This window comes from Sus scrofa, chromosome 8 (genome assembly GCF_054392235.1).
Source record: "Sus scrofa isolate SSC_HxYL_T2T_F1_AM1 chromosome 8, Sscrofa_HxYL_maternal_Yorkshire_Landrace_v2.0, whole genome shotgun sequence".
Lineage (NCBI taxonomy): Eukaryota > Metazoa > Chordata > Mammalia > Artiodactyla > Suidae > Sus > Sus scrofa.
Window position 1 is genome coordinate 20,198,606 of NC_139390.1, and position 26,730 is coordinate 20,225,335.

At 36.0% G+C, this 26,730-nt stretch overlaps 1 protein-coding gene and 1 long non-coding RNA gene across 31 annotated transcripts in view; one reads left to right on the plus strand and one right to left on the minus strand.

The window, feature by feature from the left end:
• TBC1D19 (TBC1 domain family member 19) overlaps positions 1-26,730 on the plus strand; it is a 152,014-nt gene that overhangs the window by 11,668 nt on the left and 113,616 nt on the right. For 18 of the 30 annotated variants that reach the window (XR_014812266.1, XR_014812270.1, XR_014812267.1 and 15 more), the window contains 6 exons: positions 806-851; positions 6,577-6,652; positions 19,025-19,099; positions 20,140-20,203; positions 21,803-21,849; positions 25,866-25,976. Coding sequence is in view for 25 of the 30 variants with exons in the window: in XM_084971681.1 (XP_084827807.1) it covers positions 806-851; positions 6,577-6,652; positions 19,025-19,099; positions 20,140-20,203; positions 21,803-21,849; positions 25,866-25,976 (419 nt within the window). In the remaining 5 variants the exon portion in view is untranslated. Of the gene's footprint in view, positions 1-805; positions 852-6,576; positions 6,653-6,748; positions 6,781-11,844; positions 11,970-19,024; positions 19,100-20,139; positions 20,204-21,802; positions 21,850-25,865; positions 25,977-26,730 lie in introns of those variants that run through there. The other 12 variants (XR_014812269.1, XM_084971684.1, XM_084971687.1 and 9 more) reach the window with 6 other exon arrangements.
• LOC146400361 (uncharacterized) lies at positions 6,629-13,606 on the minus strand. Its single transcript, XR_014812285.1, has 3 exons — positions 11,063-13,606; positions 7,404-10,351; positions 6,629-7,122 (listed from the first exon to the last, which is right to left on the minus strand). It is a non-coding gene; the product is annotated as an uncharacterized LOC146400361 (long non-coding RNA).

Consider the following 26,730-nt stretch of genomic DNA (forward strand, 5'->3'; position numbering starts at 1 on the left):
AGAACTTTCAGACATTTCAATAAAACTCTGCAGAAGTTCAGGAACACTGTGGGAATGACTACTTTACATTAATTAGTTTTAAATATCATTTACTCTCTGGTCAGAATACATCCCGAATGTATTACGAATCTCCTTACTTACGACTTGTCCTTTCCTTGTGGCTTTTTTTCCATCGACACGTCTTTTCTCTCCTCTTTTCTGCCCCTTCAAAGAAAACAGAAGAAAATCCCAATTTTTTTAGCGCAAGCTGTTTAGCAGCCTTTGCACTTGGGAACTGAAATGTTAAGTGGTTTATTTACCCAGATAAATTCCAGTAGTTAGCAGCCAAGCTAACTCTTCTGACGGCTGGTGACTCATAATAACCTGCTTCTCTTGTTCAGGAGTTCACTGGCGAGTTAGTTGTCACAAAATACTTGTGCAGTGCCTGGCTATTCCTTGCCCTTCCTTTGGCATGTTCCTCATAGCGCCAGTAATACAATAATAGCCAAAGGTTTTGGCCTTCATTGAGCACCTTAACGGTGGAAGAAGGAAATGTTCCTCCCATCTTAAGAAAACGGTGCCATGGTTTTACTTACAAAACAATAAATCATGGTAAATGATCTTGCTACTTAGTGTCAGCCAAGGGATATTGGTAAAATATAGGAAATGATTTCTTAGTATATAATCCTTTACACTGCAATTGATGGTTGATAAAGTTCTTTCACAAACAAATGTGATGTTAAAGTTTTTGTGAGATAAATTTAATTATAATGTATATTTTAAAAACTAATATATTTGTGTATTTTATTCCTTTTTTTTAATATAGGTTGGGAGAAGAAACTTCAGAATGCTGTGTATAGTGAACTGAGTGTGTGAGTTTTTCCTAACTATTTTGAGATACTCTTGAGTTTAGCTGTGTTTACTTTGTAAGGAATGAATATAGTATTGCTATGTGTACCCATTGTTATTATTTTTCATTAGTATTTATATGGCATTTCAAAGAAGTTAAACTGTAAAAATTAATTCTTGCCTAAGAATTAATAATGAATAGGTGAGGGATTTTACTGCACCAATTTTATATTAACAATTCATTAGTCCAGTGTAATTTAGGGAGTATGATATTTCTTTTAAGTTAATATTTCAGATAATTTAAACTCAGCAGTGTTCTTTTTATTGTTGCTATTTTGGATATTATCCTTTTTCTGTCTTTATAATCTGATCATTTTAAACACAGTTAACCTTTTTTTTTTTGAAAAATTAGTGTCATTATTAAGACATCAATGTTTTTACTTTTCTAGATTTGTCTTCAGAGTCTGTTGAAGTGTATAGAACTATTTGTCATTACAAAAAATATATAGATCCTGAATGTTAGTTTTTGTGGTTTATTCAGTGTTCTGTTATTCATCAATTACTTATTGCTGGCACTATACCAGATGCTGGGAATATAGCATAGAACAGTAAACACAATTTCTGCCCTTATGGAGTTTCTAATAAAGTAGTGTTCTTATATCTTTTTTTTTTTTTTTTCCCCTGCTCTCAGTGTATGTGTCTCTAGCGTTCTCTAGTTTCTCACAGTCCCATTTCCAGTTGGCTCTTCTAATCTGCTGTTAACTGGGAAACAAGATAACCCAGTTTACCAGTCTCTTTCTAAAACAAAGAGACTCAGATGAATGCCTGTGGATTTGTGCTTAGACACACATTTTTAAAATTAGCAATTGCTTCTTTTCTTATTGTTGCCTTCCAAGTTGGTTTTTGAACTCTTAAATATCATCATGTATAAAGTGCTGTCTATTAGCTAAAGTTGACCATGATCTTACCTTTTGTTCTAGTCACCCAAGGGAAAGACATTTATCATGACAAGTAGGCTTAAAATTCCCCAAATGAAATAGAGATGCTGTGGGTTGATTAGACTAACACGGCCATGGTGATTTATCTCTGCCTATTAAAACTTGTAACTTCAGTGTCTCTGTCACTGATAGGGGCTGAAGAAAAGCATCTGTTGTGTATAATTCCAAATTAAAATTCTCACTGAGGAAATGGTACTGATGAGTGCTACTTTTGTGGTATAATGCATTCCTGAAAATTGTTCTGTGAGACAGAGCGCCTTTTTACTGATGACGGGACAGTATTTCATTCATTGTCATATTTGATGTCCTACATAATAGATGTTAAATAAATATTTTTGAGTAACTTCTTGGGATATTTGAAGGAGCTCAGTAATGCCATCTTTTTTCCTCACTTGGGCTCTGAACAAATTGAGAAACAAAATAAAACATAAAGGCCAATGGGAGATCAAAATTATACTTTTATTTGGGATAAAGACTAGGCAGGGGGACGTAACTTAGTGCAAGAGCAAAATAAGCTCCTTAACTGAACTCCAAACTTACATAGACTTAACCTTCCAGTTAAATAGCACTGATGAGCTTGTCCAGTTTATTCTTCCAAAATTTAAAAGTTGGAGAAGGCATTAAACCTCTTCTGGGGTGTAGAGAGGAAAGCTCTGGAGAGAGGCCAAGAGAGTTACAGTGAAGAAGCCCTTTTCATATGGAAAGACGCCTCGGAGTAGGGGAAGAGTATTTCCTAACCTAAATCAGAAGAATAAAGAGGATGTAGCATATTCTGTTGCGTTTTTCATTGGTAGAAATCATTAAATGGATAAGTAAAAAAAGCAAAAGTAAAGTAGAAATATTCATTAAGTTAAATAATTGGAGCTGAAAAAACAAAAAACCACACTCACATTCTTAATAGAAGTGTGGACACATAAGCCATACAGATCATATCTGAAAATTGCTAATGTTTTTTACTTATTTTAATAAACATTCCAAAGATTTTAGTCATATTTTTATTTAATAGATATAGAAGAAAAATTTATGTATTCTGTTATTCCACGAAACTTGTAACTCTAGCCCAGTTTAGCTCTTCCCACTTTAAAATTGCCTACTTTTGTTTAACTATTATTGTGTTGATAACTTAAGATTATGTTAATGATAACTTACATTGAATGCTTCTTTTACATCCATCACTATGCTAAGCATTTTATATGCATTGCCTTATATTATGTGGTATTCATGATAATCCTGTGTGGTAGAATTTATTATCATCGTTTTACAGAAGAGGTAACTGAGTGTTAGACCACTTAAGTAACTTGCTGAAGATCACATAGCTAGTAAATGGCAGTGCTAGGGCTTCACCTCTAGCTATCTGATTCCAAAGCTCATGCCTTTTACTACATCTGACATATATTTATATTTTATTTCTTATCTAGATTAAAAGTTTTATAAAATAAGAATTGTCTTTTCTTTCTGTCCTAATCAGAGTTCTTCTTCGCCCTTTTACTTTACTGTGCGCTTGTTTTGTGCTGTGTACAGAGCTAGGTACTGAGGATAAGGAACATGCTAGGTAGGTGGTCTTTGCTTTTATGGAGTTTATATCCAAGTGGGACGCAGAGACTTTAAAGAGGCAATTACAGTACAGTATCATAAGGACTATAATAGGGTAAGTACAAGGAATACCTAGGGCAGGCACTTAACTCAGATTGGGGAAGTCATGACGACTTACCACAAGAAATCACATTCAGGCTGAGTTAAAAAGCTAAGCTAGAGTTAGTCCGGAGAAGGAGTAGAAAAGAAAAGTCCTTTAGGCACAAGGGAGCAAGAGGTGCAGGAGTTTAGAGGTGGAAGAGAATGTGGCATATTGGAGGAACAAAAGTGTATGGCTGGATGGAGGGGAGGAACGGGGCTTAGGAAAAGATGAGCCTAGATCTGTAGGCAGGGATGTGCTTTGTACTCAGGGATTTATAGACTGGCTCCTAGAAGCATGTGAATACCATTTTAGGATTTTAAGCAGAGTAGTGACATGATCACATTTGCATTTACTTGTTCACAGTGGACTGGGTGTCTAGTATGTGCCAGGCCTCATGCTGGACACTGGACACACAACCACTGGTGAACAGGGAAGACACTGCTCCTGCCTGACAGCCAGGCACGTTGGCAAATAGGTTGAAAATGGTGTGGAAGCAGGGGAGACAATATGAATGTGTCAGGTATATGTAGGCAAGAAATGTTGGTTGCCTGAAACAGTGTCAGTGGGGTAGAAAAAGATGAGAAGTATTTGGGCAGATCTGGGGAGACGGGAAGAGGGAGACGTCAAGAGTGATCTGCAGGTTTCTGCCTCGTTCCTACCTGCTGAGCCTCGTCTCCTTTTATTACGAAATGGAAACTCCACGAGGACAGAGATTTTAACGTGTTTTGTTCACTGCTGTATTTCTGTTACCTTGAACACCTAGTAGGTTCTCAATAAATATTTACAAATGAATAAATATCTAATTATTTTGGTTTTAATATGAATTATTTTAGGGTTACCACTCGTTAACCTCTTTGGAGGATAAATTTCTTTTGAGCATTAAATAACTCTTAAGATCATCCGTAAGTGCTCTCAAGTTGCAATCCTAAATGTCTAAGTTTTATGAAATTTAGAAATAATTACTTTTAAAAGGAAGGATTTTAGAGTTATATTTAATTACAAACCACATGTCTCTTTACAAATGATATACCAAGTGGTATAAAATATATAGCTTCTAATCTATCTTTCATATTAGAAGAAATACTGAGGTATCTAGGGATTATCATTTCTTATTTTTTAATTTGTGAGTGGGGAAAGGTGATTTGTTTAGGTACATGGCATGCATATTTTAGTAGAAAAAATAATTAGCCAGAAATAATCAGTTAGTGAAACTGTCTTATCGATTAGGTGGGGTAGGTTGGCTTTTTCTATTCCAAAAGGGTGTCTTATGAACATTGGAGCCTTTTACATGAGATTCTGGGATAGGTGCAAGTGACTTGGTCTGTCATTAGTTCTTGATGTGCTGATGTCCCCCTTTGAATTAGGAATTTCTTGAGAATTCAGTGTATGGTTCTTGATTGTTAGAACATGATTGCTTTGCATAGACCACAGCTATAAGTTCCATGACTAATTTCCAAGGGAGTTATATGTTGTTGTGAAAGATTGAAACCTCTAAGTAAGTGTTAAATTATTGTGTTTTCCTGTTGCTGTCTCTGTGACTGTATATCACTCTGTGTCTCAGTCATTACATTCCAACTCTTCCGGGTTTTTTCTGATTTTTTTTTTTTTTTTTTTTTTTTTTTGTCTTTTTAGGTCCTCACCCAAGGCATATGGAGGTTCCCAGGCTAGGGCTGAATCAGAGCCACTGGCCTACACCACAACCACAGCAATGCCAGATCTGAGCCGAGTCTGTGACCTATATACTGCAGCTCACGGCAGTGCTGGATCCTTAACCCACTGAGCAAGGTCAGGGATCGAACCTGTGTCCTCATGGATGCTAGTTAGATTCGTTTCCACTGAGCTGCAATGGGAACTCCTTTGATTTTTAAACATTCTAAATTTTCCCACTTCAAAGTCTTGTGCTTGTTGTCCTTTTGCCTATTCTTCCTCCAGATCTTTGAACGGTTGGCTCCTTTTCACTCATGTCTTGATTCAAGTGTTAGCTTTCCTAGACACCTTCCCTGCCCTTCCAAACCATTTTTGATTCTATCCTGCTGTCATTTTCTCATGTCACTTATTACTATTAGATGTTACTCTATGTATGTATTTGTTTTATAAATATTGACTTCCTTTCTTCACTAGAATATTAGGTACATGAGAACAGGAGACACTGTCTTAATCCCACCATATACTTAGGACCTAGAATGGCTGAAATGTTTTTTTGTTTTTGGTCTTTTTGTCTTTTTAGGGTTGCACCCACGGCATATGGAGGTTCCCAGGCTAGGGGTCCAGTTGGAGCTCCTCCAGCCTAGGCCACAGCCACAACGACACAGGAGCCAAGCAGTATCTGTGACCTACACCACAGTTCATGGCAACGCCGGGTCCTTAACCCACTGAGCGAGGCCAGGGATCAAACCCGCATCCTTATGGATGCTAGTTGGGTTTGCCAAGCACTGAGCCATGATGGGAACTCCCTGAAATATTTGTTGAATAAATAAATCTCTTTTCTAAATAAAAACAATACATTTTGAATATAAACTGTAATGTTACTTAGAAAACAGAAAAATTCATATTAAATTTTAAGTTTTATTAAATTTCTGAATTAATATATTATATACTAAAACATGGCTATTACAAAAGTATATTATTGTTTTAACTAACTAAAAATATATATAATCTTATGGAAAAGGAAATTGGGAGAAATGAGAAAAGTTGATATAATAGTAAGTTAATGGATTTTTTTAGACATTAGACTTAAAAAATTCATCTGTTACAATATTTATATACTAAAATTAACAGTTGTGAAAATTTTCACATAAGCACTTAGAGGTAAATAGTTTAAAAGTTACCTCAATTAGTGAATTCACTATAACTTTTAACAAACAATTAAATTACTAGTTTAAAACTACAGCACCAGTAGGATAAGAATTAAAGTTTTATTAGGTTGTTGTACCTTGTGTAAGCACACGGAACTGCTAATAAATATTCCTGTTTCATTTATACCATACATTACAGAGGTAAGTAATTTTTAACCAAGGTAACTGATTAATGATGAAGAGTAATATATAATATTCAATTCCCTCTTTTTGTCCCTAGGTTTCCTTTACCTAGTCACCCTGCTGCACCTCCTGAACATCTTAAGGAACCCTTGGTGTACATGAGGAAAGCACAGGTTGGCTATTGTTCATTTTAATTTTTTCCTATACCAAGTCATATAATGCAGAATGAAAGATCCTTATTAATAGCAGGACTGTTTTATTCTTTGAAGGACTGGTAAGGCCCACTGGAGTGATGTGAATGGTATGTGCATACTCTTCCTTTTTACTTTCAGTAAGCAACACTTACTCAACTGTAAGAAACCTGATAACACTGAGTAGAAGCCAAAAAAAAAAAAAAAATCATATGCCATACTGGCCTAAAATTTAGTCTGATAAAGGAATATGCAACCATTTGTTCCTCATGCTCTGTAATGTTAAAGGAATAAAATGAGAATGAACTGAACTCCTTCTTCCCTTGAAATTTTGCCTTTTGATACCAGTGTTACTGATTCCATATTTGAAATATGTTTGTTTTCACAGCAGGTTGTTACATACTAATTGTGTTCTGTTACAGAACTCAAATGAACCTGGTATCTAAAATGGACTGAGGAGTTCCCGTCGTGGTGCAGTGGTTAACGAATCCGACTAGGAACCATGAGGTTGCGGGTTCGGTCCCTGGCCTTGCTCAGTGGGTTAACGATCCGGCTTTGCCGTGAGCTGTGGTGTAGGCTGCAGACGCGGCTCGGATCCCGCGTTGCTGTGGCTCTGGCGTAGGCAGGTGGCTACAGCTCCAATTCAACCCCTAGCCTAGGAACCTCCATATGCCACGGGAGGGGCCCAAGAAATAGCAAAAAGATTAAAAAAAAAAAAAAAAATAAAATGGACTGAAAACAAAAGTCACTTTATTTTATTTTATCTTATTTTATTTTTTTGTCTTTTTGCCTTTTCTAGGGCCGCTCCCACGGCATATGGAGGTTCCCAGGCTAGGGGGCTAATCAGAGCTGTAGCTGCCAGCCTACACCAGAGCCACAGCAACGTGGGATCCGAGCCTCATCTGCAACCTACGCCACAGCTCATGGCAACGCCGGATCGTTAACCCACTGAGCAAGGCCAGGGATCGAGCCCACAACCTCAGGGTTCCTAGTCGGATTCGTTAACCACTGAGCCACAATGGGAACTACAAAAGTCACTTTAAAAGAATAAAATAAAATAAGTTGAAACTCTAAAAAGCTGTTAAAATAGAAACCTCATGTGTTCTGTCAGATGCCCCTACTTCTTTGGCTGGCCTTTGTTTCGGCCTTCCTCCTGGTGCCAGGGACTCTCCCTGCCACTGCTGAGGCAGTTAATGGACATCATAAGTTGACCTTCTCTCTCCATTCATAGTCTCAGAAATTGTTATGATAATTTTCAGATATACCCCCAAAGAACTCCCATGCATCCATCTCCCAGCTTCAACAATTATCATAGCGGTTCTGCAGCTCCTGAGGTGTTCTGCTGCGGAGTTACCATGTTCCACAGCAGGGGACGTTAGGCAGATTTTAATTTTTCTGTTTTATTTTTATTTTTAAAACCCTCAAAATTAGGTGGTGAAAGGAAACAATATAATTAAAACCATGGAAGATATCTGAGGAGATATGTAATATATTTCCGTCTCTAGGTGGTACCTTAAGGGCCACCAATCAGATAGTATTTACTATCAATGTGTCATAAAGCCCAGTCATTAATGAAACGTGTGTGAAAGAACTGTTTGGGTTTTTTTGTTGTAAAGATATAAACTTGAGAAAATAAAACAAAAAGTTTGGATCTAACTATTTTTTTGGCAACATTTGAAAATTTTGGAAGTTTTAGAAAAAGTATCAGTTTTAGCATAAGTGTAAAAAGACAAAACCGAGAAGTTGGTTTGTTATTAAGACTGAAGGACGTGGAGAAAATACCAGGTCTGTTCTTGAAGCCCGCTGCTGGTTGCTGAGACTGTGTGAACGGTAAGTGTGTGTGTGCTGTGTGTGTGTGCGGTGTTCCTCCTCTCTCCAGGCTACCCACTAGTTCAAGAGTTGCCACACTACAGCCCATGGGCCAAATCTGCCCTGCCACCTGTTTTTGTGTGGCTGGCATCTAGGAATATTTTTTCTCCCCACATTTTCAACTGGTTGAAAAATCAAAAGAAGAATAATGTCTTGTGACCCATGAAAATTATAGGAATTAATAAAATACGTTTTCTTGAAAAATAGTCATGCTCCTTTATTTATATATGGTCTGTGGCTGCTTTTGCTCTACAGTGTCAGAATTAAGTAGTTGTCTTATAGACCTTATGACCTGTAAAGCCTAAAATTTTAATATCTGCCCTTTTACAGGAGGTTTGCAAATCCCTGTGCTAAATTATTCAGTTCTTTAACAGCAGGGACTGTGCTTTTTATCCTCAGCATCCAAGCACAGCCCACAGAGCACTTAGTAACTGTTTGCTGAAATACGGTCGACTCTTGAACAACATGGGGAAACCTGTCAGATCCACTTAAATGGGGACTTTTTTTCAACGCTGAATGCTATAGTACTTCACTCTCCGGAGTTGGCTGACACTGCAGATTGGAACCACGGGTATGGAGGGCCAGCTGTCAAGTTATAACTGGATTTTCCATTGTGTGGAGGGTTGGCATTCCTAACTTCTGAGATTTTAATTGATTCCTTAACCATGGTCACACTAAATACCTCCTGTACCAGTTACCTGTCTTCCCACATATGTTCTCCTCTGGCCATCCAGTTCTTCAGCTCCCATTCTAAGGTGCAGTTCTTTTCTTTGTGTGACAGTTTCCTAGTCTGGATTGAAGGACTCTATCGTGTCCTCTCTTCCACCTCGTATCTTTTCCCCCATCTGACTTCCATGGTGTCTGCCACTCCGGTCCTCCTTCTAAGGCCACCTCGACCATCTACCTTCTGTCTTTTCCCAAACTGTTGAAACCTAAGAGGAAAATCACTCAAGTTCTATGTTTCCCATTAGATTAGTCTAAATCCATTTATCTGCCGGTGGATTCATTTTTCTGCCTCTCAATCCTTTAATTATTAATTATTCATGATCTGCTTTTCAAGTAGTTTTTAAAAGCTCTTATAGCCCTGAATTCTCCCTCTGTCTCATTCATTTTTAACATTTGCCACTTGTTAAGAATATTCTCATTATCCGATTTGAGCTTCTACAGCTTCCCTCTTTTTTGATTCCTATCTTCTGTGATCAGCTGTCTACTGTAAATTTCTTCTATGAGATCAAACTTACCATGTCTCAAAATGAGTCTATTATGTTATTCCTGAAATAAGCATCTCTTCCTGACCTTTCTATTTCTGTTAATTGGTTTCTATCATTATTACAGTAATTTAGATTTAAATATCGTTGGTCTCAGTTTTCCATGTCAAGTAGTCACTAAGTGCTATAAATTATTTCTTCCCATAATCTTTTCGTCTTTGCTTCTTTTTCATTATCAAGGCCTTTACCGTAGTGATGACGATGATGATAATGATAACTGTCTTCTACTGGGCACTTACTTTGTTTCAGACATCAATTTACCTCCTTGTCTAATTTTTATATCTGCCAGCTTTTCAGTCTTTTCTGCATCTCCTTATGTACCTTCAATACTATTTGCTTTAACTACAAGCAGACAAACTCTCAAATGTGACTCACTGCCTTCCAGTGACTACCGGTTACCTAACAAATGTTAAGAGTTTTTACTATCTGTCCTTTCACTTTCTCAGCCTCTGCTGTTTTGTAATTGCCTCTTGTGTCCTTTCAAGGAAATCGGTTTGCCTTTCCTCTTGCATTTTTTTTTTTTTTTGCTTTTTGGGGGCCGCACCTGTGGCATACGGAGGTTTCCAGGCTAGGGGTCAAATCAGAGCTACAGCTGTCGGCCTACACCACAGCCACAGCAATGTGGGATCCAAGCCTCGTCTGTGACCTACACCCCAGTTCACAGCAATGCCAGATCCCCAAGCCACTGAGCGAGGCCAGGGATTATCCAACCTCATGGTTACTAGTCAGATTCGTTTCCCCCCGCATCACAATGGGAGCTCCTTCTCTTGCATCTTTAATACTTTTCTTATGTTGTTTCCTGTCAGGGAAAGCCCTTCTGCCTGCTTTGCATTATGAAAATCCCATTTATTTTGTGTTAGATTATAATGGCATCTCTTCTCTAATGTTGTTATTACCCATGTTGAAAAGGATATCTCCCTATTGGACTCTTAGAGCACACAATCATTTTATGGCCCTTATCACAAGTTGCATCCTATTATAGTAATTCCTGTATGCATCTTTCTGACTTTTCTCTTGAAAGCAGTCACAATTTAAAAACATTTTTGTGGGAGCTCCCGTCATGGCTCAGTGGTTAACAAATCCAACTAGGAACCATGAGGTTGAGGGTTCAATCCCTGGCCTTGCTCAGTGGGTCAAGGATCCAGCGTTGCCAGGAGCTGTGGTGTAGGTCACAGAGGAGGCTTGGATCCCGTGTTGCAGTGGCTCTGGTATAGGCTGGCGGCTACAGCTCCAATTAGACCCCTAGCCTGGGAACCTCCATATGCCATGGGTGCAGTCCTAGAAAAGACAGGAAAAAAAAAAAAAGACACAAAAAAAGATAAAAACATTTTCGTATAACCATTACATCCAGTATGCTGACCTTTATGTAGCAGGAGCTTTGTTAAGTTTGTGATGAATTAAAAAGTAAAGATATTTATCATCTCGTCTAGCAATTATTACAATATTTATTTAAAATATATTTATGGAAAGCATAGAAGACACTCTGCTAGCGCTATGGAGATTCAGAATGAAGTAGATACAGATTCTGCCTTCAGGTAACTTCGTGATTTAGTCATTGAACGAAGAGGTGGACCTGTGGACCTGTGTGTAACATAAGGTGGAGAGTGCTGTGTGCTGTAGGGAAGACGGCCGGCAAGTTTTCTGGGCTGATGAGGGGAAGAGGTTGCTTATCCCCGACAGCATTTTCCAGAGTGTTTTATGCCGAATCCTAGCCCGGAGGGGTGCTCCACAAGAGGGGACAAGGCAGTTTGGGAGTGGAGCCACACACTGCCTTCCTCTTGGTGAATCACAATTTATTTTATTATTTTTAGTGGAATTAATTGTTTATAAGAGTTTTAGATTTATGGAAAAATTGAAAAGATAGAATAGGGAGTGCCCATAAATCCCACCCCCAGTTTCCCCTATTATGAACATCTTACATTACTCTGGTATATTTGTTACAGTTAATGAGCTAATAGTAATACATTATTATTTTCTAAAGTTCATACGTTATTCAGATTTCCTTAGTTTTAACCTAATGTCCTTTTTCTGTTTTAGGATTCCATCCAGGACACCACATTACATTTGGTTGTCATTTCTCCTTAGGCTCCTCTTGGCTATGACAGTTTCTCAGACTTTCCTTGTTTTTGATGACCTTGACAGTTTTGAGAAGTACTGGTCAGGTATTTTGTAGAATATCCCTCTCTTGGAATTTGTCTGATGTTTTTCTCGTGATTAGACTGGGGTTGTGGGGTTTTTGGAGAAAGATCACAGTGCCTTTTATATTCATTAAGTTATATCATGGTAACATACTATCAACATGATATATCACTGTTGATATTGACCTTGATTGCCTGACTGTGGTAGTATTTGTGAAGTTTTTTCACTGTAAGCCACTCTTTTTCCCCCTTGTATATACTCTGTACCCTCTGAAAGGAAGTAACAGTTCAGACTTCAGAAGGAGAACTTAACTCCACCTCCTGGAGGGAGGAGTATCTGTAGAAATTATTTGGAATTCTTCTGCTTGGAAGAGTTTTCTCCCCTCCCCCACTGATTTATTTATTCAGCCATTTATTTATATCAGTATGGAGTCACCGATATTTATTTTATACTTTGGTTTTTAATCTAATACTTCTTTATTTTGTTCTTTACAATTTATTTTGGTGTGCTAAAGGCTCTGAGAGGTTCTGCCGTAAAGAAATGGCTTAATTTTTATTTAATCCAGTGTTGTTCAAAGTTATATGACCTATTGCCATGTAAAATACTTTGGGAGCTACTTTGCTACAACTTTCACAGAAAGCAGTATTTGAAGAAACTTACATGCAGTGTGATAACTATAAGTGCCTAAGTTTTCTTATAAAATAATACTAGTAAGCCCATAGAGCCCAAATTATGTGCCAGGTACCATTCTAGTGCTTCACAAGTATTCGCTCATTTAATATTTATGCCGACCCTGTGAGGTGAGTTACTCTTCTGGTCTTAGATAAGTCCACTTTTGTAAAACTAAGTGGAAGACATGGAATTTGAACCTGGACAGCCACTCCAGAATCTGCCCTACCTGTTGATATTCAGCCTATTTCTGCATCTGGACCAGAAATGCTCAGGCAAACTCAAGATGTGCTGTGTGGTTGAATTTATCCTGTTCTCTGTCAATCCAGTAACCTCAGCAAAAATGAGAATTTTGATAGTTTTATATTACCTCAATTCTCATCACCTTCCTAACTGGCCTTTCTGCCTTCTGTATTGTCAGTCCATTTCTTAAAACTCGTAGTACTTTTTGGGTAGAGCTCCAGTTCCTTCCTTTTGCTTAAAAGGTCATGAATAATCTTGCCTCTTTTTGCTGTTCAAGTCTCATCTCTATCATCCCACTATCCCTCCCCCTCCTGCCACTCCCGTCCCCACTTCCCCACACATACACATTCTCTCTAAGTGTACCTGATCTTCTAGGCTGTTCCCCAGAAGGAGAACCTGTGCTCATGTTGTTGACCCTACCCCAAGCTGCCTCCCCTCAAATCCTACGTATTTCTAACTTCTGCACATTCTTCAGGCATTGGATTAGATAATAGTTTCTCTGAGAAGGCTCTCTGAACCCCAGATCTCAAATATCCAGATACTTATCCCATCCTGCCAGTCCTCCAAATGGTAGGCTCCCCAGCTTCCTACCATAGATGGCTGGTCTGCGTCATCCCTAGATTCTCCAGGACCACTGTCTGTCTTCACAGTGTGTCTGCAACATCTGGCATAGTGCCTGGCTCATGGTGGATGCTCAATAGATATTTATGCAAATAATGAATGAATCAAATAAACAAAAAATAGAAAATGTTCCCTTTTGGAAAATATTCATACCCTTATTCCTAGTACTTTCACTCCTTGAACCTTATATAAAGGAAAGAATCAGAGAAACATAGAAATTTACATTCATGATAATAGTACAAAATTTAAAAGCATCTAAATGTACAGCAATAGGCCTGCTTAAATATAATGTGGAATCTCCGAAAGACAATATTATACAGGCATCAGAAACGACATTTTTGAAGAACTGTAATGAAAGAAGAAGTTGCATACAATATAATTTAAATGGAAAAGGCAAACTATGAAACAATATAATTCCACTTTAATTAAATGTGTATATATATGCATGTGTGTGTATACACATATATACATCTCAATTGTATACATACATGCATAAAAATGAGGAGAATAAAATGTTAACAGTGATTATTTTGGCTGATGGAAATTTTGAATGCTTGTTTCTTATTTTATTTTTTACATATTATTTTGTTTTCAAATTATCTTGAGTTAATGTGTTACTTTTACAACGAGAGAATTCCTAAAACCTCTTTCTATTAGATAGCTGGGTTATAATTTTGTTTGACTTTATTCTTTTCAGGGTGAAGAAATTAATTTTCAAATTTTATAATTTCATAGTTTTTTGCATGCTATGTATTTATCATATGGTTCTAAATTTCTTCTTACTTTCATTACTATAAAAAAGTAGCAATGTGATATAGTTAATACTCATTTAAAGATTTCAAAACAATTGCAATTCTTTTGTTAATTTTTTACCTCTCATGGCTTAGAAATTACCTTATTTATAAAACTCGTAAAGTCCTTTGAGTTAATACCATAGATTCCAATTATTGGTGAAACTGATTTTAAAGCAACAATAATCTCATTTAGAGAGGATATGGGTTTAGGTAAAGGGTAATGTCTTCCTATTTAAACATTTTAAATGTAAAAGGCTATTTGTTCTCCTTTTAAACAACATTTTAAAAGATCTGTATTTTGTTTTGTAAGTCTTTGGGGTAGAAACTATTACTTTCTTCTTATTTTATATTAGTGCACTGTCATTTTTCAAAACTTACTTGCTAATTCCACTTTGGTGCTGGATGTACACTGAAATTTTTATTCACATAATAACATAAGAATAGCTGTGATTTTTTTTTTTTTGAGCATTTAGTTTTGAAACTTAGGAATTGTTTATTTACCTCCCAAATAGGACCAGGTAAAAATTAAGTATCTATAAAACTGAAGCTAAAGTGGACCTTTGGATATATCCAGTCCAGTCTCTAGAGTTCATCTCCTTTTGGTGGAGAACTTCTAGAAACAGAGAATTCACAATTTCACTGACTTAACCCATTTCGATTGTCTTTTTACTTGTTGGAAAGTTTGTTTCTTGTGCTAAATAGTTATATGTGCCTTATAACATTTGCTAACTGGTTTGGGCTTTGTGCTTTGTAGGTAGACAGCATTCAATACATGTTAGTGAGACCAAAGAATAAAGAAACGCCACTTAAGGTTAAAGGTCTTGAGGGAACCTAAAGGATGACCCAGCTTGAAAGCAGCTGTTTGTTTCATATTGGATTTCCCCTCATGGTCCAAAAATTCTATTCCTATTTCTGATGTCTTTGGAAATGGTTTCTCTGACCATCCAAGGCTCCTGTGGAAATGATTTCTGACCGTCTAACTGAAGTTCTAGGAAGGGATACCTTGGAAAAATCCCGCCAACCTTTTCATTGTCGTAGATATGGAAAAGGAAATAGGGAAGATGTGGCCAACCACTGGGGTCACTTTTCTTTCATTATTTTTAGGATTTTCAGGGAAGTGATATATGTTCTGCTGTCAAGTAGAAGTTTTGCTTCCTGCTTCTTTGCTTACTGTTTTTTGTTTTCTGTGGTTTATGACATATAGACTGATCTTATGAACTTTTTGCAACCTGTCCCATATTATTTGTGTTTCTGTCTTATCCTCCCTACCCTCTCTTCAGGAATGCTATTTTATTCATCTTTTAGTGGCATGTGTTTAGTAGGTGCCCAATACATATTTGTTGAATCAGTGTCTTTTCATTATTTGATAACCACCACACCTCATTTCCCCCTGTTCTAGTCATAAAAATTTGAATTTTTCTGAGTTGGACATCCTTTTCCTCTTTCCTTCTCTCAATTTTTGTCATATTCTTTCTTATTTTGCGGATCATTTCCAAATTTCTGCTTTTGTTGTGAATCATAGACAAAAAACGATAGTTGAATGAAGATTTGTAGAGCATTACTTCAGTTCTTAATATTCTTTTCCATTCTACTTTCATGTGCTCCTTTAAAAAGTTTCCTCAATTGCAAAATGAGAGTAATGATACCTATCTCATAGGATTTAACAAAAGACCATATGTAAACACATGTAAATCACGTAGCTCTGTTTCTTCAACCTTTTCATTCAGAACGCTTCTTTCTAATTCTTTTCTAGTTGCTTTTCTGCATAATTTTTTCATAACGATTTTCTCTATTACATCTAATATTAAATTTAAATTTAGTAAGTTGAAATACTGGGTACAATGGGATATCCATTTAGGAGAACTATGGTTACTCACTTAAAATTGTGCTACATAGAAAACACCTGAAGAGTTGTTTTTGTTAGAATAATTTTATAAAGGATAAGTTAAATATGTTTCAGAATATCCTGTCAATTTCTTGTCAATATAATTACAGAAAATATCATTTTATTTTAAATGGTCTTCCTGCTTGAGATTGTAGTAGGCTTTTCTTGAAAATATGTGCAGTATGTATTTTGAACCACACATTGATGCCTATTGTAACTTTAATTTTATTTATATATCTGAGAGTCTTTTTATCAACTCAAGAGCGCTTTTATTAGTGGTTGAAAATGAGAATTTTTAGAATCATAATTCAATAGCTAGAAATTTGGTTTTTGTATAATAGAATAGATAATACAAATTTGGAGACTGGATTTTTAATCCTTAGGAAAATTTTATTTTTATGATAATGACTTATTGAAATTACTTTTTTTTTTAAATTAAGTTTTTTCATACCTGCTCCTCAGACAGTTTGGAGTTGGGGGAGCAAGTGATAGAAGGCTTAGTAGAGGAAATTATTTTTAAGCTGAGATCTGAAAGTTAAATAAGATTTATCCAGATAAATTGGGGAGAGGGATGTTGAGGGTGGAAATGGATTGTATTGCAGTGATTGTTTGGTCATGATAATGTACCCAAATGTATTTTAAGTCCTGGATCTAAGAGAACTATTTACAGAAAAAGAGAGAGAGAGGGAGGGAGGGAGGAAGGGAAAGAAAAGAAGCCAGTAAATGGAATTAGTTTGGGGGATATTTCATGCAAATTACTGAGAGTTTTCTTTTATTCTAGAAAACCTATTTCTATATATTTAATAAACTAAGCCTCATGCATTTTACACAGCTCTGTGTTTCTCCTATAGATGATTTGTTTTCCTGTTCATTCATTGCTTAAGCAGTTGTACAAAAAAAAATTTAATGCTTTTAACGTAACTTAGAGTAGAAATATGGTCAATTATTGAGAACTGATTTTGTGCTAGACAAGTGTGACACGTGCCCTGATAGGTAAAAGAAGAGCTGCTGTGAGAACCCATAATCAAATGTTCCTAATATTATATGGGAGGGGGGCAGGTAAGAGAAGGCTTAATAGAGGTGAAGATCTAGAAGGTGAATAAAATGTATTCAGATAAAGTAGGAGTAAGTATGCTGGGATGGGAGTAGAGCATAGAGAGTATATTCCAGATAGAGAGTAATGCATTTAAATGTATTTTCAAAATAAATAAATATATTTTCAAGAGGAAGCTCTGAATAATGATGGCAGTAATGAAAGCTATCGATTATTGAATGATGATGATGATGGCGTCACTGTTCAGAGCACTTTACATCTTTAGTCTTTGTAACAATCACATAAAGGAACTCATTATTATTATTCTACTTTTATAGTTGTAACTGTTCTCTACCAATAAGGTAGTACACAGTTCTCTCTTTTTCTCCTCATTTGGTCCAAATATTGGAGCTTTGGTATCATTTTATTTTGGTTCTCGTGGGTCAGAATTGTCCTATAGGCATATGTTAGTAAAAAGACCAAAAAGAAATTATGGGATTTTAGCTTTGCATTAAAAGAATAATTTACTAAAATATAGTATATATGGAAAAATCAATTTATAACTGACCATTAATGTTAGGTATTATTTCAAGTTTACAAGAAATATAGGGGAAAGAGAAGAAGATAGTCAATATTGTGAAAAAACAGTAAGACCAATCCAGATTGTAACACATTCTAAAAGACAACTGGCCTGGACTCTTCAAAAAAGTCAGTATGAAAAAAAAAGACAAAGGCACTCTAGATTAAGCTACATAGAGAGATATAACAACCAAATGTAATGTAATGCATTTATTTTATTTTATTTTATTTATTTGTTTTTTGGCTGCACCCATTGCATGCAGAAATTCCTGGGTCAGGGATTAAAGTGACCTGAGACACTGCAGTGACAATGGCAGGTACTTAACCTGCTTGAGCTACGTGGGAACTCCTGCAATGCATTAATTTTAAATGGATCCTGGATTTTCAAAAAACTGTAAAGACGTTTTGGGGACAATTGGAAATTTTCAAATATGGAATATATATTAGATGATATGAAATATTATTTTCTTAGGTGTGATAGTACTATTGTGGTTATGTAGGAGAAGATTTTTATTCTTAGAACATTCACGCTGAAGTATTTAGGGGTGAGATCATGTTTGGAAAAATGCAACATATCAATTACTATAAAATTGTATTTTACTAGGACATTAATGGGATTCCTGCGTATCGTTTATAAAATGCTTAAGTGTAACTTACCTTTCTTTTTTTTTTTTTTTTTAAGTCTTTTGTCCTTTTAGGGCCACACCTGCGGCATATGGAGGTTCCCAGGCCAGGGGTCTAATCAGAGCTGTTGTTGCTGCCAGCCTACGCCAGAGCCACAGCAACGCCATATCCGAGCCACATCTGCGACCTATACCACAGCTCGAGGCAAGGCCAGATCCTTAACCCACTAAGCGAGGCCAGGGATTGAACCTGCAACCTCATGGTTCCTAGTCGGATTCATTTCCATGATGGGAACTCCTAATTTACCTTTCATAATCTGCTATTTTCCCTTATAATGTTTATTACCATAACATAATGATTTTTTTTTCAATCTATCTTCATTCCCACCCGCCGCTGGAACAACAGTTCATGAGGACTGAGACTTCCTGTTGTTCATGGCTTACTTCACAGCACTAAGGATAGTATCTGGCACATAGTAGGCAGCAATCAAACTTTGTTTAGTAAACTAATGAATAAAGATAACCAATCTCAACCAACTTCACTGTTTCCATATAACTCATAATATCTTTAATTTTTAAATCAGTTTTGGTATGGTTAACCAAAAATAATAGATTGTTCCCTATGTTTCAGGGAAGTTGGGAAAAAAGAATTTTGAAGAGTTTAAATAGTATGTGCACTGAACTGAGCATCCCATTGGCGCGAAAGGTATGTTTAACATTTAAGTATTTTATTGTGAATCAAGTACTAGGAAGGATCATGAAGTTATAGCTGTAGGCAGGTTTATCTTGTTTTTCTTTTACTAGTATATCAGTTTGTTTTGAAACAAAAATCTGTAAAAGGCCAACTATGGGAGTGTAGTCTAAACAGATTTCTATTAGGTATGCTGTAATACTTTTCAAAATAAACATATCTTGAGAATAAATATAGACTCTACAGTATAGGTTATTTAGAGATTTGTCTGTAAGGCTATAAATGCGCCTTAAAGACTTTCATTACCTTTAGTCTTCCTGAATGCTTTGTCATCTCTCTGCAGAAGTATTTAGATCTAACAGTCCACATTTATCTGTCACTCTGGGCTTTGAGAGTGAAGAGATGAAAAAGGAGGGAAAAACCACTTGAGGAATGTTCTGGATTCTTTATAGCTGCTCAGAGTAGGAGAGAACAAGTTTCTCTTCACTTCATTCTCCCCACCTGCTATTTATTCCCAGCTGTGGACAGAGCACAGGGTATATTTGGATAATATCAAAGCACAAGTCACTGAAGGCACCAAAAAGCTGGTGTAAAAAAAAGAATAAATTTATATGAAAAACTACCTAAATGTCTAGTACTGTGTAATATACTGTCTTTCGTGTAGGAAGATGATGCTACTGACTCACAGTCACACTCTCTTGGCCAGTCCCCCTTGCATTGCATTTCTGAGATTGCTGGATGGGGTGAGAGATATAGTGTGTGACTGAGGAGCAGTTTTTCTTTGTGAAATTTTACTGGCCATTACAGATCATTTACCTTCTATTCTTGGATTCATTAGCACCATATTTAACTGAGCCATTGAGACTCCATATAATGTAATAGTTAAATAATAATCATTTAAATGTAATTCCCCATAGCTTACCATATGTAATGAAATTATTTTTCTTGTGTTATGGTAGCTTATTTAAGCTTTTAGGTAAGGTACTGATTCTTATTTTTAAGCTTCATTGCTTAACTTTGCAAAATGAAACCAGTTTTAAAATTACCTTTTTTAGAGGCCAGTTGGAGAACAGAAAGAACTTCTCAATAAATGGAATGAAATGGGGACTGATGAACCAGGTATATGGAAAACTTTTTTTCAAAATGTGGTACTGGGGAAAAAAAAAAAAAAAAAAAACTGCCTTTTTAAGTGTGAATCCCAAATAACAGTATTAACTTTTTTTTTTTTTTGAAAGAGCAACCTTCCCTCCCCGCTAATTTACTATCATCTATTTTGTTTGCTTATACTTCTGCTTTGCAGTTTAAAAATTTCTAACTTTAGTCAGTCTTCTCCATTGTTTTCATTTTGTTTTGTGTTGTTTTGTTTTGTTTGTTCTTAGGGCCACACCCGAAGCATATGGAGGCTCCCAGGCTAGGGGTCAAATCGGAGCTACAGCTGCCAGTCTACACCACAGCCACAGCAATGCATGATCCAAGCCATGTCTGTGACCTACACCACTGCTCCATGGCATTGCTGGACCCGTAACCCACTGAGTAAGGCCAGGGGTCGAACCTGCAACCTCATGGTTCCTAGTCAGATTCCTTTCCACTGCTCAATGACAGGAACTCCTTGTTTTGTTTTGTTTTGTCTTTTCAGAGTGTGCTCCATTGTTTTGAGAATGCTTAAATCAATTATCTTTTTTTAAAGCAGCATTTGAAAACATTTTTATAAAACTAAATTAAATCATTCAGTGGATTTCTTAGAATCATAATTAAGGTAAATCTCTTTCAAGCTTTGATTACATTGAAATGTTAAAAATGGGTTAAGGAGTTCCTGTTGTGGCTCAGCAGTAATGAACCCAACAAGTATCCATGAGAATGTGGGTTCCATCCCTGCTCAGTGGGTTAAGGATCTGGCATTGTGGTTAGCTGTGGTGTAGGTCACAGATGCAGCTTGAATCTGGCATTGCTGTGGCTGTGGTGTAGGCTGGCAGCTGCAGCTCTGATTCTACCGCTAGTCTGGGAACTTCCACATGCTGCACATGCAGCCCTAAAAAGCAGGGGGGAAAATGGGTTAAAGGTTGAAAAGTTTTAAGACTTCTAAAGTGTTTTAAAGAATTTATTTTGGTTCATTTTAATGTTTAAAATCGAGTCACTCAAATCAATTTTACAAACCTATAATAAGTGATAACTATATAATATTTACTATGAAAAAATTTCTATATCTATTATAATTGTTTAGGTAGACATGTACATAGTTCCTCACCACTCCTTCTTTAACAAAAAAGGTGAGGGGAATAGGTAAGAAATTGTACCATCATAAAGGAAGTAGTGTGATATAGAAGTTCAAAAGGGAGAACAGTTCAATACAACTACAGGAATTCACTAAAAATGCATTATTTTTATTCTAAGTACCTTGATGATTCTCATCTAGAACTTCAATGTTATATTGACATGGTCTTTCTATTTAATGACAAAATAACCAATTACAAAATTATGAAAGAGGGACTCCTCATTTCTTCCAGAATATGTCATCTAGGCTGTCAAGGGAAGGGATTGTCTTGTTATTCTTGTTGGTCCAGAACTTAACACAATGCATGACAAATAATTGATATGCTGCAAATATTTGAATTAATCTAGCTATATAGCAACATATGAAAGAATCATTGAAATTTGTTATTAAAAAGCATTTATATAATATAATCAAAATTTTGTTTTAATCTATCTTATTAATCCTAGATTTAAGCCTTTTCAGACCTGTTTACGCACCTAAGGATTTTCTTGAGGTAGGTTCTATTGGTTAAATACATGTATATTAATAAGGTAAAAATATAAAATAAATGATGATATAAGAATATCTCCAGGCAGAGGGATCACCATGTAAAAACCCTTGGAACCACTAAAGCAGTGGGATAACGTGATCAGATTTGTGTTGGTAAATTGCTCATGGAAAATACATTCCAGTGTGGAAAGATTAGAGGCAAGTAAATCAGGAAGATTCGATTAAAAAATCGTGACTGTAAATCATGTAGCCTGCTGCCCGGCACATGTAAGTGCTCAGGGAATCCTTTCCTTTTTTATTTCCTCTCTGTTCTGGTAATTCAGACAAGGCATGATAAAGGTCTGAACTAAGGGGACATTCGAAAATGAAAAGAATTCAAAAGACTTGAGGGATTTTTAAGGGAAATTTGGGAACTGATTAGACCTACGGCATTTGAGAGAAAGGAAAGAAAAGGAAGGTCTTTAATTGACTGGATTGGGCAATCGGGCAGTGGTAACTTACCCTTGAGGTAGAAAATAGAGGAAAAGGAACAGGTCCATTAGTGAACGATGAGCTTAATTAAATTTGAGAGCCTATTGAGCATTCAAGTGGAACTCTTCAGTAGGCAGTTAGGACTCACTAATTATTCTAATTCCCCATCTTCGAGTCTGCCTTTTCTCTTGTACCTTCCATGCAATCCATCAGCAAATCCTTTCGGCTTCACCTTCGAGGTACATCCAGAATCCATCCACTTATCAGCTCCATTCCTCTGTCACTGGTACAAGCTGCCATCTCTTGTCTGGACTATTTCAGTAGCCTCTTAGTCGCTCCTTCTGCTTCTATCTTTGCCCACCTAGAATTTGTTCTTAGCAGAGTTTCTAGAGGAAGCCTTAGAAGTACATTTCTGAAGAAGCCACTCTTCTGGCACCCAGTGACTTTCCATCTCATTCTACTTAGAAATCAAAGTCATAACAGTGACCTAAAATGTCCTGTTTGATCCGATTTATACCCCATCACCTCTCTGGGTTCATCTCCTATTCCTTTCCCTCCTGATTGTTCTACTCCTGCTGCTTTAGCCTCCTTGCTTCCCCCTGGCTTCCTGCCATTCAAGGACCTTTGCTCCTTGTTTTCTCTGCCTGCACTGCTTTCCCCCAGATACTTGTGTGTATGTTCCCTCACTCCTTATGTCTTTGCTGAAATGTCACCTTCTCAGCATAAAAAGGTATGCTCAATAATATTGTAATTACTTTGTATGAGTACAGATGGTTACTAGACCTATCCTGACGATCATGTCATAATATATGCAAATATCAAATCACTATGTAGTACACTTGAAACTAACATAATATTGTATGTTGACTGTATTTCAACTAAAAAAAGGAACATTCATGGAAAAAATTCAAACACATACACACACAAAAAAAATGTCAACTTCTCAGCACAGCTCTACCCCCCAGCTCCCCACCTCTGGCTCCCTTGCTTGGAACTCCTTCTAGACCTTTCCTACTTTGTTTTTCTCCATAGCATTTATCATTATATAACATATTATCTTTTCTATTTTGCTTATTGCCTGCCTTCCTCTATCAGATGGAAGTTTTGTTCACTGCCGAAACAATTACAGAGTCAAGTCAGATAACTGAAGATTTGCAAGACTTTACTCACAAAATAACACCCACATAAGGCTTTCTTTCAGCAAGTGAAAGAAAGCACTTGTGGATACAAAGAGATAGACATTTCTAGACACAGCTCCCAGGGCCCTTTCTGAGTTGCACAAGATGCACTCTGTCTTTGGGTTATGAATCACCAAGGTACATGCAAGATTCTTTTGTCCTGGGAGTCAAGGCACAAGTTTTCCGAGGGGTCTTTTCTACCCCAGTGGTAATTCAGGTGCAATCAGCAATCTGTACATTCTCGGAAAGCAATGTAAATAATACGGAGTGCCTCCAGGAACACTTAATAGCACTTTAGAAATGACTAATCAGTGCCTCTCGTCCCATCTTGGCCAAGGGTCACTAACAGATGTTCAGTATCGCTGAAGATAGAGCTGCCAAAAACCAAACTGCTCTCTTTCGGACAGGGAGAACCGTGCTTGCACATGCGTCGTTTCTCAATAAAGAGGAGCTGAGCGCATGAGTAAGAGAATGATTGGATCTTTCACATTTTTATTTCTTTCCTGGACCTGCTGTCTCTGACACCAGTTGCCAGCCAGCATAAAACATCATTATATATTATCTCAGGCTGTTTACAATTGCAAGTAGTGTCCTTTTAAAATTTAGTCAGTTTGAAACTGCCTTAATGGTGATAGCATTATTTCTCTTAGCTTAGTAAAGGTTTCTCCTAAACTCCTCCCTTCTCTAACACTTAAATTTCATGTAATTTTTATGTGGTTACCTCTAACTATGTTTTCTCCTTAATAATCGTAGTGTTCTATTTGCTTGAGGACTGTTACTGAATTGATCCTTTTATTAGTTATGCTGAGATTCTTCTTTAACTCAAGAACATTTTCTATAATCATTTCCTTAGTTATACTTTCTGCATTTCTAATACTTTCTCTTTTCACTTGGCCATGTATTCATGGTTTCCTTTTCTTTTCAGTTCTGTGTTTTGAGTTTCCCATGCAGTATGATCCCTTATTTGTGTAATTAGACTAAAATTGTTTTGTTCTATGTTAGTCTATATTTAACACTGTTGATTCTTTGCTCAATTTTTGAAACAAATACCTTTGAGATTTTTAGTTTCAATTTGGTGTTTGCAGTTTTAGGAAATTCTCTTGGCCTTATACCATATTCCATTTTATCAGCCATTAGTTTTCAGTTTATTAATACATTCTTCAGACATGAGAGGTTTTCTGTCATTGTAATCTCCTTCACTGGATTCGTGATAGTTTCTTTACCTAAAGAGTTTCAATTTAAAAATACTTTTTGAAATTACTGCTTTTCCCTCCCCAAAATGTATGTTAATTGTTAGAAAAATAAGAAAACACATATAAGAAAAAAATTTAAAACAAAAATTACTCCTAATACCATCATACAGCAATTAACACAATTATGCTATCACTTTTTAACTTACTATATTGTGATATTTATTCATCGAGGCATATTACACTGTATCTTATATGAATTAAGCATAATTTATTTAGGTAATGTGTTCTAATGGAATGTTTTAAGTTGTTTCATATTTTTCTGTTATAAACAGTACTTCCTTGATGTTTTTTCACACACTGTCTCTGCAAACAGCATTAATTATTTCCATAATCATACTCATAGGAATGAGACTCCTAGATTAAAGGATAGGCAAATATCTAAGATTTTTTAATCTACTTAGTTTTGAAAAAATATATAAATCATCTTTCTTGTTAGCTTGGCTTCTGAAAAATTGTCTTACCTTTGGGTTTGACATAGAGGCAGCACCTTATGTTACTCTACCGTCTTTCTATAAACCTTGTCAATATCTGTTTTTATTTTTTATTTTTAAAATTTTATGGCTGTACCTGTGGCATATGGAAGTTTCCAAGTGAGAGATCGAATCTGAGCCACAGCTGAAACCTACATCAGATTTTTTACCCACTCTGTCAGGCCAGGGATCAAACCCACCCCTTTGCAGTGACCTGAGCTGCTGCAGACAGATTCTTAAACCACTGCACCACAGTGGGAACTCTGTCAATATCTCTTTTTAAAAGGATTAGACTTGCTTCTAAGATTTTCCCTGGAAAATAATTACAATCAAGCAATTTAGATTTTTCTGCCATTTTCCCTGGAAAAAATTATAATCAAACAACTTTTATTTTTTCTTACCATCAAAAAGTTTTTTTTAACTTTTTAGAGTTTTATATGGTAGATCATATGTTGGAATATTAAAAGTGTATTTATAGTATTTTAATATTTTAATATAATTTTATAATTTTCATTATGTAAAGTACATGCATAACCAAACTGTTATTAATTTTGTGATGATATACCAAGAATATCCATCACTGCCAAATTTATAAGTGTAAATATTCTGTAAAGAAACTAACCAATTTTGTTGAATTTGTTTTTAAAGGTATTAATTAATCTTCGCAACCCAAATTATGAAAGTGGTGATTCTCTTAGTTTCAGGACTCATTTGGGTTTAATCCAAGTTCCTCTCAAAGTAAAAGACATCCCTGAGTTGGTAAGTATAGGCATTTAAAAAGAAATTAACATATTTAGAAAACTACTATTAGAAAAATATTTTAGTGCAGCATATGCCTAAAGCAATAAAATAATCTACTCACTAAATAAATGAATAAAATGAAAAGGTTTTTTTTATTTTAAATATGTTCTATAGAGAGTGATTGTTTTTCTAACAGGATTAAAGATGAGCATTCATTGATCTATAAATGCTTTTGCTTATTTCTTATCGTAATTAACAGCATAGATTTATAAGACTCCTGTTGGGATTCGAGTGCCTGATGCATGATTATAAAACTGATTGAAACAAATTGTGAATTTTATAAAAAAATTTAAGAATGTAGATTTCATTTAATTCAGCCCACCTTAATTAAGTATATACGTGGTGAGGCATTGAGGGAAATAAAGGAACACAAATGGGGCAAAGATTGTCTTTACTCGAGAGACTGGCGCATTTTGGTAAGGAAATTACTTTTAAAATAGAGTAGTTATAGAAAGGTAGGGAGATATCCTGATAAAGGAGTTAAAAAAATTACCATTATTCTTTCTTTTGTTAATTATCCCAAAACAATAATGAGCACAGAAATATAAGTGCTATCTTTGGTGAAACTAAGAAACAACTTGTATCTAAGATTTACAATGTTAAGTATTAAAGAGCTGGTAGGAGAATGACAAATGCCTTGCACTTGAAGAAGGTCAAGCCTTATGCCTCTGAAAAGTGGGAAGTGTGGATGAGAAATGTGCCAGTAAGCAAT